Source organism: Dreissena polymorpha, chromosome 7 (assembly GCF_020536995.1).
Source record: "Dreissena polymorpha isolate Duluth1 chromosome 7, UMN_Dpol_1.0, whole genome shotgun sequence".
Taxonomy (NCBI): domain Eukaryota; kingdom Metazoa; phylum Mollusca; class Bivalvia; order Myida; family Dreissenidae; genus Dreissena; species Dreissena polymorpha.
Window position 1 is genome coordinate 78,227,489 of NC_068361.1, and position 12,864 is coordinate 78,240,352.

Below are 12,864 nucleotides of genomic sequence, written 5' to 3' on the forward strand. Positions count from 1 at the left end.
CTAGATTAAATAAGTCAACATAACGTTGTATTAGTAACATCTTTTACACACATTTCAACACATTAACAAAAAGGAAGATGTACTACTGATTCAATATGTTTTCTCTATTCACTGGTAAATACTTATTTATACGAGAACAAACGCCTATATATGTTATTTTTACTGATATGTTAAATGTTTTGATTGAAAATAAAGAACTGCTTTACGGTTGAAAATGTAGAGATGTGGATTTCAGGGAAAGCTATTAAGAATTGTTCGTCATATATTCCAACAAGTCAAATCGTGTGTTCAGTCAATATAATTTTCATTATAATCACGTAGGCGTATAGTTAAGGCATGGACAGGTTATGTCCCTTTTGTTATTTTCTCTCTTTGTAGAGTTTTATTTAATGCTTAGTTATGAAAATTTGAAATTATTAGGGAAATAATTCACCACTATGTTCTGTCGTAGGAAAACGGGGCTAAATGCAAGTGCGTAAAGTGTCGTCCCATATTAGACTGTGAAGTTTGCACAGGCTAAGCAGGGACGACACTTTCAACTGGATTTTCGTTTAGAAGAGTATTTCTTGAAAAGAAAAAATCCATGACAGCGGATGGTTACGTCCTTGATAAGCCTGTACCGGCTAATATGGGACGACATTTCACGCCATTGCGTTAAGTCCTTTTTTCCCAGAACGAGGTTGATGTATAACACGGCTCATTAGTTCCTCTTGTCCTGATAGAGCGTGTCATCGGGCGGCTTGAGGAGAAGGTTGCACTTGTTGGTGACGCAGCAGAAAGTGCAATCAAACTCCACCGTGTAGGCTCTCAGTTGAGAGAACTCCTGACACTTGTCGTTGTCCGACGTGCCCACGTACCAGTCCCGGTAGCACGTGTCGATGTTACCGCACCTGAATAGGTTACAATATACTGATTATTTCAGATGTGCAGTGCTATTATATCTTAAAAAATCATCTTGCATGGATGCCTAGCGTCTAGAAAAAAAGGTCTTGGCAAACAGCGTAGACCCAGATAATACGCCGCATGATGCAGCGTCTCATCAGGGTCTGCGCTGTTTACTTAAAGGAATTTATGTAAGAAATATTCTAAATATAGAAAAAGATTTACTAGACACCCCTAATTTTGGAAATAAATTGATCCAATTTAGAAGGATGGGAGAGTCCAGTAGGCATAAATGGGTTAACTATAGGGCATTTTTTAGTTAGTGACATTCGATTTGTTATTCCCTGTGTGCAGGAAAAGCATTGATATCACGAAGAAATCACTATTATGTTTTATGTACTGGAAATCTACGCGAAGGCTCGCAACAATCAACTTAAACGTAGCCGGAAAAAACGTTGTAAACAAACAGTGAAAATTGATTATTTCAAGTTCTTTCTTATATTTTGCATGTCATACCATTTGTTATTAACATGAACACCACTACCACTGTAAAAAAATGCATTTTTATTTTCACAACCACTACCCCTGCTTCCTCAACCACCAAATCGATAACTTCTAGAAAACCATAAAATGTACTACTTCAAAGGTAGCCCTACAACATCTATATCAACAACTGTCACATGCATTAAATTCTGCGCGAGTATTGTACTGTCAAGCACTACGCCAATGTACAGGTGTTGGATCGTACGCAAGTCACTGGTTTGGCGTAAGTGAGAAAAATAGTAACTGGTGTTCAAAATGGCGGAAAACGGCTGATTTTTCAATGTTCTCATGCGAACTTTCGGCAGGTTTGTACATTAACCATACTTATTCGACGTCATCTTTACGCGCAGGATGATCAACTGATATCCTTTCCACAACGGTGTTAATCCTGTAGATGCCTCATCAATATTGAAAACGTTATTGAAGACTTTATGGGCAAGTGCATGATTGTTTACTATTGACACGGTTCATTGTATGTGCATGTTTAGGTCATATATGAGGTTTTCTCAGCAGTTTTCGTGGAAAGGTGAACATAAAATATACCGGTATGCATCAAAATTCGAAAAATAAATCCCCAGTTTCATAACCGGTGAGCATAGTAACCCCACTTTCCGTAACTGGTAAATACCTAGCATACAGCAAACTTGGTATTTACATGTTACACATTTCATTAGTCTTTTAAAATTTCAATTTATGCACATATGTAATGTTTCAGATTCCATATTGGCATCCTTCTAATATGCCTAATTGTCATGGTAGATTAGCATGGTGATGGTGGTCCTGTACACCAAGATGTGCATGCAAGTGATAAATGCCCAAGGCAATTGTGTACTAAAAATTCATCTAGCAATTAATCTGAACACATTATGATAAGATTCTAGAACATGCGGTTCAGTCAGTACTGATAATATAGCAATTTAACCAAATATTACATGATAAAATACAGAATTAATCGTTTATTTTCAACTTATTTTTGTAAAATGAACATAGATCTACGTATTAAATAAACCACACTGTTGAAGTTATATGTATTTTCTTTTTAACAAACATATGGTATGCTTTAATAAAATGTTATCTCCCAATTTAATTATTTTGTTTTATAATTATTAGTATTAATACATTTGCCTTTTTACTTGCATGCAACTTCTGTTTTAATAAAAAAAAACATAAAAAGTACAAGCATTTAAGTTAAACGAGTATTATTCTTCTGTATTTTTTTTCAGACTTGACAAGTATTTGTCGAAAGATTTGTTCCGATTTTAAAGCTACACACCTTGAAATGAAAAACGTGTTAATCAATACATATAGATGCAATTTGAAAGTGTGCAAAATTGTCATTAAATCTAAAGCCTAGTTAGCAATTAATTCATTTATTTTTTAATTTAAAACCGAAAGTAGGATTTCTATACGCATACGTCCATTTCGACAAACGCGATTATTTTTTAGTTTTAAAGCGCAAGGAAGACGAATTTCTACCTTGTAACCACCAGATATATTCTAATTGGCATAGAAAAAAAATAAATCTATAGCCTAGTAAGCAAGTAATTTATTATTTTTCAAACGGTATCGCTTTTAAAAGCGAAAGTAGGATTTTTAGACGTAAACGTCTATTTCGACAAACGCGATTATTTTTAAGTTCTAAAGCGCAAACAGACGGGTTTCTACCTTGTAAACACCAGATATATTCTAATTGGGGTAGATAAAATATGTTTCTTATTTATACTTAAATTTACTATGCCATGTATTACATTTCATGAAGTGTGGCTTTAAGGAGCGAGGCTGTGAAAGAAGAATTCCATCGAAATACACTGATCTGGTTCTTGTGCAGCAAGTTTAATATTACAACTGCAGTGACAGGCAGGGACTCTGTTTCATTCAGTGTTGTTTACGGATAACTTTGTCTCTCAACGAACTGTACAAACAAACAATTGTATATTTATTTTTGCATAATCAAAACAAAGTGTGTGTGTGTATTAATATTATTGTATATTTATGGGTTTTGTTTTTGTGTTATTACTGAAATTGATTAAATGCATGTGCAATCTGATCATGCATGTTCATAAAGCAGTGGTTTCATAACAAATAACAATTTAAACTCAATAATGCGTGTTTGCGGTCTATTAAAGTCTCCAATATCCTGTCTTTATGTGCTGCTTTCGAATAATAATAAACACTAAATTCATAATTACATTACATTATAATAAGCATATAGAGATTTCAAGTACAATAGTAATTTAGTATCAACTTCATAAAAAAGAACAGCAGTATTCACATAGTTTTGTCTGTCAATTTATGAATTTGCAAATCGGGCTAATTTGTAACATGACTTTTGCTTTAGGCTAGTTATTTACCAGGTACGGAAAGTGGGGTTACTGTGCTGACCGGTTAGAAAATGGGGGTTAATTTTCGAATTTTGATGAATATTGGACCGCGCTCTGAGAAAACTGGGCATAATGCATGTGCGGACTAAGAACGCGACTCATATTGCGATTGCCTGTTAGAAGCATCCTTGTGTTCACGCAAGGCGGTTCTTGAGTCCCTTTCGAAAACTGCTGAGAAAACATTATATATGATTTCAAATGCAAATACAATGAACCGTGTCAATCGTAAGCAATTCTGCACTTGCCTATTAAGTATTCAATAAAAAAATATGTATAATGTATCTACAGGCTTAACGAGATTAAATGTATCAGTAGATCCTCCTGTGCGTAAGGATTATGTCGAATATGTATGGTTAATGTACAAACCGTTCACAAGTTCGCACGGAAACATCTAATAATCAGCCGTCGACCGCAATTGTGAATACCAGTAACTATTTTTCTCACTTACGCCAGACCATTTACTTTAGTAGATCCTCCCCTGTATCTTATTTTCATCAAAATAACGCAAATAGGGTAGTTTAAATGAAAAGTAAAGCCTCTTTAAAAAAATCGTAAGAAAATGTAAAAAACAAAACAAAAAAACAAACAAGTTATAGGCAAATAATGAAATATATTGAATATCTTAAACGATGTAAACCCGAAGAATTTTGGAAATACTTCAAAAGTTAACAAAAATCCGATTATGCTAATATTTATATTGATTCATTTAAAGATTGATTTGCTAATTTAAGAAAAGTTCATCTAACTGCTAAAATGAAGAAGCAGAATAGTTGTGTATACATCATGAATTTAATAATCTGGTTGTAATACTGAACTCGACCAGCCTATCATCTTAATTGAAATCCTTTGTGCAGTTGAATCGCTCAAGGGTAATAAAGCCCCAGTCAATGACAGGCAATTAAATGAGTATTTCATGGAATGTATTGATATTCTTGCTAGTCATTTTGTCATATTTGTTACGGGATTTTTAATTCAGGGTACTACCCAGAAAACTGGTTGGAAGGTTTGATTATACCACTACATAAAAAGGCAATAAGGTTGTTACTAACCGTGGTATTAGACTTGTAAGATGTTTGTCCAACCTATATTCTACAGTCTTAAATAAACGCATAGAGAAGTTCTGTCCGGAAAATAACAGTATTTCGAATGCGAAATGCTGATTTCGTAAATGGCGACCCACGGTGATCCACTTTTTATTATAATTCTCTTGTTCAGAAATACCTCAATGAAATACGAGGATCCACGTATATCGTAGACATAATTAAATTGTTTGATTCCATTTATAGAAATGCACTTTGTTAAACAATTGTATAACAGTGGTATTGATGGAAACTGCTAAGAATTGTTTGAGACATGTACCACATAGTAAAATCTTGTGTCAATGTATGCCCTTCTTATTCTGAATTTTTTAATAACGCTGTTGGATTACAACAAGGGGAGATGATGCCACTTCTTTTGTTTTCATTATATGTTGAACATGTAGGGCTTTATTTGAAGTGTAATTTTAATGAAGACTTAACTGTCAATGAATTAACTTTAATTGTGTTATTATTCGCTGATGATATGGCTACTATAGGTAAAACTCCAGAAGAGACTGAGATGCACTAAGATCTTTTGTTTTCATATTGCTGTTAATGGAGTCTAACTGTAAATATTACAAAAACAAAAATAATCGTCCTTCAAAAACGCAGGGCGTGTTTAGCAAATGAAAAAAGACCTATAATAGACAACCAATAGACGTAGTTGATGATTTAAATTATCTATGTTTTGTTTTAAATTACACTGTGAGGTTGGGTAAAAACATTGAACATCTTAATGGAAAGGCCATAATATCCTTAAATGTTCTTTTTTCTAAATGCAACGACAATGATCTTTAGCCATCATCATTTTGTCAACTATTCGATGCATTTGTATTGCCAATACTTAATCATTCGTGAGAAGTTTGGGGTTATACCAAATGTAACGAATTTGAAGGAATAAACCTTAAATTGTGTAAGCGATTACGAAGTGTAAGAAGTTATGCGTGTTCTGCTGAAGTATACGGCGAATTGGGCATATATCCACAATATATTCAAAGATACATAAGAATATTTAAATATTGGTTTGCGTACGTGTTAGAAAATTCCCAGTATCTTGATAACAGTGCATTACTCTCTGAATTGAAATGGCAGAGCCAGAGATTGTTTTAAACCATATTGGTTACACACACTTGAACGTCCAGATTTAATTTTGTAAATTGAATATAAATTATCATATGGATATGAAAAATAGTTAAAATACAATTTTATTTTAATCTGCCCATGTTATACAGATATTAGGAAAAAGCACATAAATCTACTTATCTCCAAAGGCCACCAGTGTATACATTCTCAAGCCTGATGTGCACTTGTAATAAAGAAGTTTTTATTTAGTGATCTGATTTTGTGAAGGAATTTGTTTGTCTGTCTGTCTGTCTGTCGGTCGGTCCATTTTACTGTATAATCACTTTCTTACATGTATGTATAATATAGCATAGCTACGCCAGACGATGCACTGTGTAGTCGTTAAAAAGTTCTGTTCTGTTTTGTTAAAGTAGCGGATATGGTGTTGTGGTGCTGCTGGTATTGGCTGTGCTGCTGCTGCTGGTTGCGGCGTTGTTGATGGTGACATTGTACGAGATGACGGTTTATGGTAAATATTTTTTTAATACGTTTCTACTTCAAGACGTTAAAGTACTCACGTTCTGTTGACAGACCGAGTACCGTCGACCCTGTTATGGATCGTGTTGATGCAGTAGTTGTTAGGCGGGTTACACGGCACTATGCGAGTCAGCTGCTCACAGATTTCAGGCGGTCCCATGCACACTGCGCACTGGGCTGAAACGCAACCGGTGAAATATATTAATTGGGGATATCGTCCATTTGATAGCCCACTAGGCTTTCAAAGTTGAATTGACCATATAACAATTTTACTGGTTACCAGGTACTTGTTTAACGGCGAAAAGTGCTAGATTTGGGATACGTTTCGTTGCGACCCAGTATCTTTTTGTAATTTGTTTACACCACAAAAATAAGACGTAACATCTACTACGTATGTTTTAATTCTTATACGAAACAAGAGTGTGTATGTTTGAGCGCAGCAAGGATTTAGACTTACGTTGTAAAGTGAGTGATTACCACTAGACACAAGTATATTACTTAGCAGAAATCTAGTGGAATCGACAGGTAAAAAATCGATACTCAATGTATCTGTTAAAATCGTTTAGTCCGTAAACTTAGTTTAGTAGTTGCACCCGTACATTTGTGTTTGACAAATAAGCCAACCAATGGGGCAGTGTTCATGGAGAGCCAAAATAATAATAACTTTATTTCACGAAGATAACACATTAAGAAATAACATTTCTTTTTTACAATGCGGTCTTCAAAATCACAGTATATGTAAATATCACTCAACTATGTCTAGCATACTGCAATCAGCCTTAAAATAATAACAAAAGCAATATATAATGAAAATAATAATACGTATACAAATAATAATAATATAAAATAATAGTAATATAATAATAATAATAAATAATAATAATAATAATAAATAATAATAATAATAACGGTTATTTCATTCTTTCATAACAACAGACAATCACAAAGCATAAAGAAGAAGAATAAAATACCCAAAAGCAGTATTTTAATCCATACAATCCACAATATCAAAACAAGTTTTGCGTTTGTAGCAAATGATTTTTAAAGTGCCGTTTAAAGGAAATAATTGTAGGTGCTTGTCTATATTGTTTGGAATAAAGTTCCATATTTTTTTCGCACAACAGCAAAAAGTACGCTTTCCGTAATTCGTTTTAAATGCAACAGATGATAAATCGTTGTGGTGGTGGACCTAAGAGAGTATGAATTGTTATTCGATACAAAAATAACGTCATCAAAATAAGTAGGCATTGAGCCATCTAAAACTTTGTACACTATAGTCCTAACAAGAAATTTACACCTATTTTCAAATGACAACTAGCCCAGTTTATTGAAAATCGGAATTCAAGGAGAGGAAAACGGCTTATTCATTATTATTTTTGCAGCTCGTTTCTGTATCGAAATTACCTTCTTTAAATTTGATCTTGAGGCTGAGCAGCATATTGTACAACAATAGTCCATATGTGGCAAGATGTATGAATTGTAAAACAACTTAATTGTTTCATAATTTAGATAGGGTTTAATACATTTAATAAGGCTAGCTTTGAGTTGAGCTTTCGACAGACGTTATTTATATGCAGTTGCCAAGTGAGATGTTTGTCAACAGTTATACCAAGTAAATGATGATGTTCAACTTGTTTAATAACAATGTTGTTGATTTTAACTAATAAGGTGTTTGAAGACTTGTTAGCACTGGATAATATCATGCATTACTTTTGTTTGGATGTATTAATATATTGTTAAAAGAGCACCAATTTTTTATTATATCGAAGCCATTTTGCAAAGTACTTTGAATGATTTTAATGTCAACATCAGCTACGTGTAAGGTAGAGTCATCTGCATAAAGATCTAGCGCTCCCTTTTGAAGGAAAAACGGCATGTCATTAATATATATAAGGAAGAGAAGAGGGCCGAGAATAGATCCTTGTGGTACCCCGACTTTTATAGTTTGAAAAGATGATTTTTGTGTTCCGACTTTGACGCATTGTTGTCTGTTAGATAGGTACGACTGCATCAACGTAAGCACACTCTCAGAGAAATGATACATAGAAAGTTTTTTAAGTAAAATATCATGATCTACTAAGTCAAAGGCTTTTCTGTGGTCAAGGTATACTGACCCTACAATTTATCCAGAATCTATGTTTTGTAGCTAAAAATCTATAAGTCGAATCAATGATGACTGACAAGAATGATTTAGACGAAAGCCAGACCGAAAAGTATGCAACAATTGATGTTTTCCAAGAAATGACTTGATTTGATTTGAAATGTGTCTTTCAAATATCTTAGAAATAGTAGGGAGTATGGAAATGGGTCAATAGTTGTTTAGGTTATTTTTATCTGATTCTTTATGCACAGGCAATATATATGCATTCTTAAGCCTGTCCGGAAAAAATCCACTTTGAATGCTCTTATATATTATTGATGTTATTGAGCCGACAATAGTATCTCCACAATGTTTGAGTATATCAGGACCGATATTGTCAAGGCCAGGTGCTTTATTGTTTTTTAAACAGTCGATTATTTTACGGACCTCGAATACTGTTATTGGTGCAATTTCAAATAAATGTGTTTTGAGTTTATCATTGAGATATGTTTTGAAATTTTTATGGTTACAATTTAGTTTTGGTGATCAAATCGGATATGTTAGTAAAATGTGTGTTGAATGTGTCTAAGATCTCAGGAATGCTGTCAATGGTTGTATTATTTACGTCAAGTGTTAATGGCAGATTGAGGGAAGGATTTGGATGTGCAAGGGAATTAATTGTTTTCCATATATGTTTTGTTGACACATTTTCCTTTACTGAGTTATTATAAAATTGTTGTTTATATTTCCTTATAAGAAACGTTACATGGTTCCTTTGTTTTTTGTAATCGTCGATTTTGTGATGTTTGTTCAACCTGTCTCGCATTTTAATTGCATGTTTAATTTCGTCTGAAAACCATCCAGGTAAAATTTCTGACTTAATTCTTTTTGTTTTAATAGGTGCATGGATGTTTAATGTTGATGTTATGGTATCAAGTAAATAATTGAGACATGTATTGGGATCTGAGACATTGTCAATCATTTCTAAATTTGAGATTAATAAATCGTTTTGGAAAGTGTGTTCCTTAAAATGTTTGAATTGCCTATATTCTTTTGATATATGCTTGTTCTTGTGTATTTTTGTATGCGTTTGTCTTGTAAAACATACAGGAAAATTATCACTAACACTATACGATGAAACAAAAACATAGCTAATACGATCGGGTCGGTTTGTATACTAATGATCAATAATTGTAGACGATTTCTTTGTATTTCTTGTTGGTTCCATTACTAACTGTTTAAGACCATTTGAAATTACAAAAGAATTCCAGCGAGAGTTTTTGAATGTTTCTTTTTCAGACTGAAAGTTCATATTTAAATCTCCTAAAATATAAAGTTCTTTACCGTTACAGTTAACGAATTTAAATCTAATCTACGTTTGAAAGGTATATTGTCTTTTAATATAAACAACTATGCCACCACCCTTACGATTATCTCGGTCACGACGAATACAATTAAAATTTGGAATTTGTATATCCGAATCTTGTATTTCATTGATTAAAAATGTTTCGCAAAGTCCTAAAATATGTATTTTTGAATGCGAAAGTACATATTTAATTTCATTTAATTTAGGCATGATGTGACGTATGTTAAGACAAACAACATTTAACCCTCTGTTACAAAAATTGAAGTCTAAATTAGGAGCAGTATTATTGTCACACTTGTCAATAGTAATACGCCTGTCAATGTTTGAAATATTGCAATTTGTACTTGAACTAGATTTATCAATATTGTTTTTACTAGGTGTCAAATAATTTGAACAATAAGATGTTTTAAAAAGAGAATTGCTCGCATTACATATGCAGACATTATTATTACATTCAATACATATATACTTAAGTGTATGGAACCTATTTGGAGAAAGGATACTGCTTGTTTATTGTATATCATGCGATTGTCTATTAAAATTGTCCTATTTTGTAAATATCGTTGGAGCCATGACTCGTCTCTGTCCTAGGTATTTCCTCTAGCGCCCATGGTAGTACGAGTAGCCGCCAGCGCCCCATCGGATTCTGTAGCAGTCTTCGGCGCTGTGATTTCGCTGTCTACATACCGTGCAGGTTTTACCCTGTTGCCATCGCGATCTGTTTGTAAACGAACCAATTTGGGGATGTTCGTTCACACTTCCGTTGCCGGACCCGTGCCTTGTTATTGATAGTTGTCGATTTATGGCTGTAACAAGAGCATTAGTGCCTTTTGCATTGAGGTGAATGCCGTCTCGATGGTAGTAATGGCGGGCTGTGTTCCCATTGCCAAATACAAACGCATGATGACAATCAATGATACGTACTTGCATGTCTTCTCCAGTCCGCTTTAATAGTTCATTAAGCGGAAGTACGTCAGTGTCTATGCGTGGACAAGCGGTACACAAATATACTGTGCACGATTCCGATTTTCTTCTTATGTCCAGGATTAGAGATTTAATGTCATTGTAAATCGTAGATCGAGCAGAACCGGAAGCAGCATCGTTTCCCCCGGCATAAACAATTATATTCTTGTACTTTGAAGCGATTTCGCTACTCAGAGTTGACTGGATTTCACGAAATTTCTTTCCTGGGCAAGTAAGTACATCCACGTCCGTCTGCAAGCCAGACTTGTTTACCACTTTCAAGATGGAGTCACCTATGATGAGCGTTTGTTTGGTTACTGTTTGGTTTGATCTTTATTTGGTGTTTTATTTATTTCAGAAACCTCTGAAGAGCTGTCATTTGTATTTTCGGCATTAGAACTTTGATCTTTTTTCTGCGTAGAATGGGTCACCGGAACATTCGAAGAGCTGTTATTTGAAATTTCTTCATACGATCTTGTAGGAGTTTCCATGAATTTATTTAGCGATATTTCAGTTTTTGTTTGTTGCGTTAAAATTTTAGACATCTGGTTTTTTATTGATTCAGCGAAGGGTTGCCATCGTTTTAGAAGTCCCTCGTTCAGGTTGCACATTTGCGTTTTAACAGATTCTGAATTTGAAGTAGTATCTTTCAAATTATTTTTCATGTCACTACAGCACAGAGTGTGTTGATTTTTTAAACCACATACAATATCTTTTATTTCAGCGAGTTGCGTTGAGGTCTGTATATCTATATCTATATATACTGCCAAGCGCCCTTAAGAGCATTATAGGCAGAGGGACATTATCGAGTCCGTTTCCTGGGAAGAACCAGTACTTGGTGTCTACGGAGGAGATAATAAGAACGCTCCCTGAGTAGGGAGCGAACCCACGAACTCCCGATCGCTAGGCGGACACCTCATCCACTACATTACCGCGATCTATGTGTAGAATTTGTTCCCGCATTTCATTTTTGAGCTCATTTAGTTCACTCGAAACGGATTTCATAAAATCATTCAATATCTCATGGATATTCGAATTTGTGTCTTTAACAATTCGACGAGCATGTTTTTCTATTCGTACTGATTGAACTGATTCATTGAGGCGACGTAATTCTTCGTGGCTATTGGATTCATTTTCATTTTGATTCTCCGAAAGTTTAGATTCATTTTTGCTTATTGACATCAAAAGATTTTTGAAGGCATTGTTTACATCAGTTGTTGTTGTTTCGTCATTAACTAATCTTTCCTCTATGTTTGTTAACATAACTGGCAGGTGAATTTCCGTGAACTGATGAGCGTTTTTCCCGTTGACTAAACACGGACTCTTTGTGTGATACAAGTTTAGAGTATAAATACCCTGTCGACCAGAACTTAACTTGTATTGCGTTTCAACAAGATTTCCCTGTCTGTCGTGCACCGGAACTTTGCAGCATTTATACTGAAGAGTGTTAATTGGTGAAAAACTGATCGGCCGCAATTTTGAAAAGTTCATACATGCCAGTGTTAAGTAAAAGTCGAAAACCTCCACCTGTCTCGTATATAATCACATCTCCTTGATCGGTGGAATCCAGCTTCTTTTGCAGAGACTTCTTCATATTTAGCGTGTAATCCACACCAACTGCGACGCCATCCGTAACATTTTTTAACTCACTCATGTTACGTCGTTCACTATTGTTCAAAATCCACAAGATTACATCGTTCTATCGACTTTTTTCAGAGATTCTGTTTTTGTACTATTTAAATATGTTTTTTTAAACCAGACGATCAAAAACTCTTAAAAACTTAATATAAACGTTAAGAGTTTAAAAAGTTGTTTACAGCAACCGGACAATGAAGAGCGGCGGACTTGATTCAGTGAAATGTTTATTTTGCAATTTTTCGGAGGTGTTATTTTATTTATGACGTTTACAATTCGGTCGAAATACATATTTTGTTTCATCAATGTTTTTTTACTGTGTTTGCTTAACCAAAC

General features: G+C 34.2%; 1 protein-coding gene across 1 annotated transcript in view; it reads right to left on the reverse strand.

Moving 5' to 3' along the window:
* Positions 1 to 25: 25 nt before the first annotated feature.
* The window catches only part of LOC127837560 (mucin-2-like), a 40,283-nt gene continuing 27,444 nt past the window's right edge, over positions 26 to 12,864 (reverse strand). Inside the window, exons 9-10 of the mRNA XM_052364752.1 lie at positions 6,526 to 6,661; positions 26 to 890 (exon numbers count right to left, since the gene is read on the reverse strand). Of these exons, the coding sequence (XP_052220712.1) occupies positions 701 to 890; positions 6,526 to 6,661 (326 nt within the window). The 3' untranslated portion in view covers positions 26 to 700. The remainder of the gene's footprint in view (positions 891 to 6,525; positions 6,662 to 12,864) is intronic.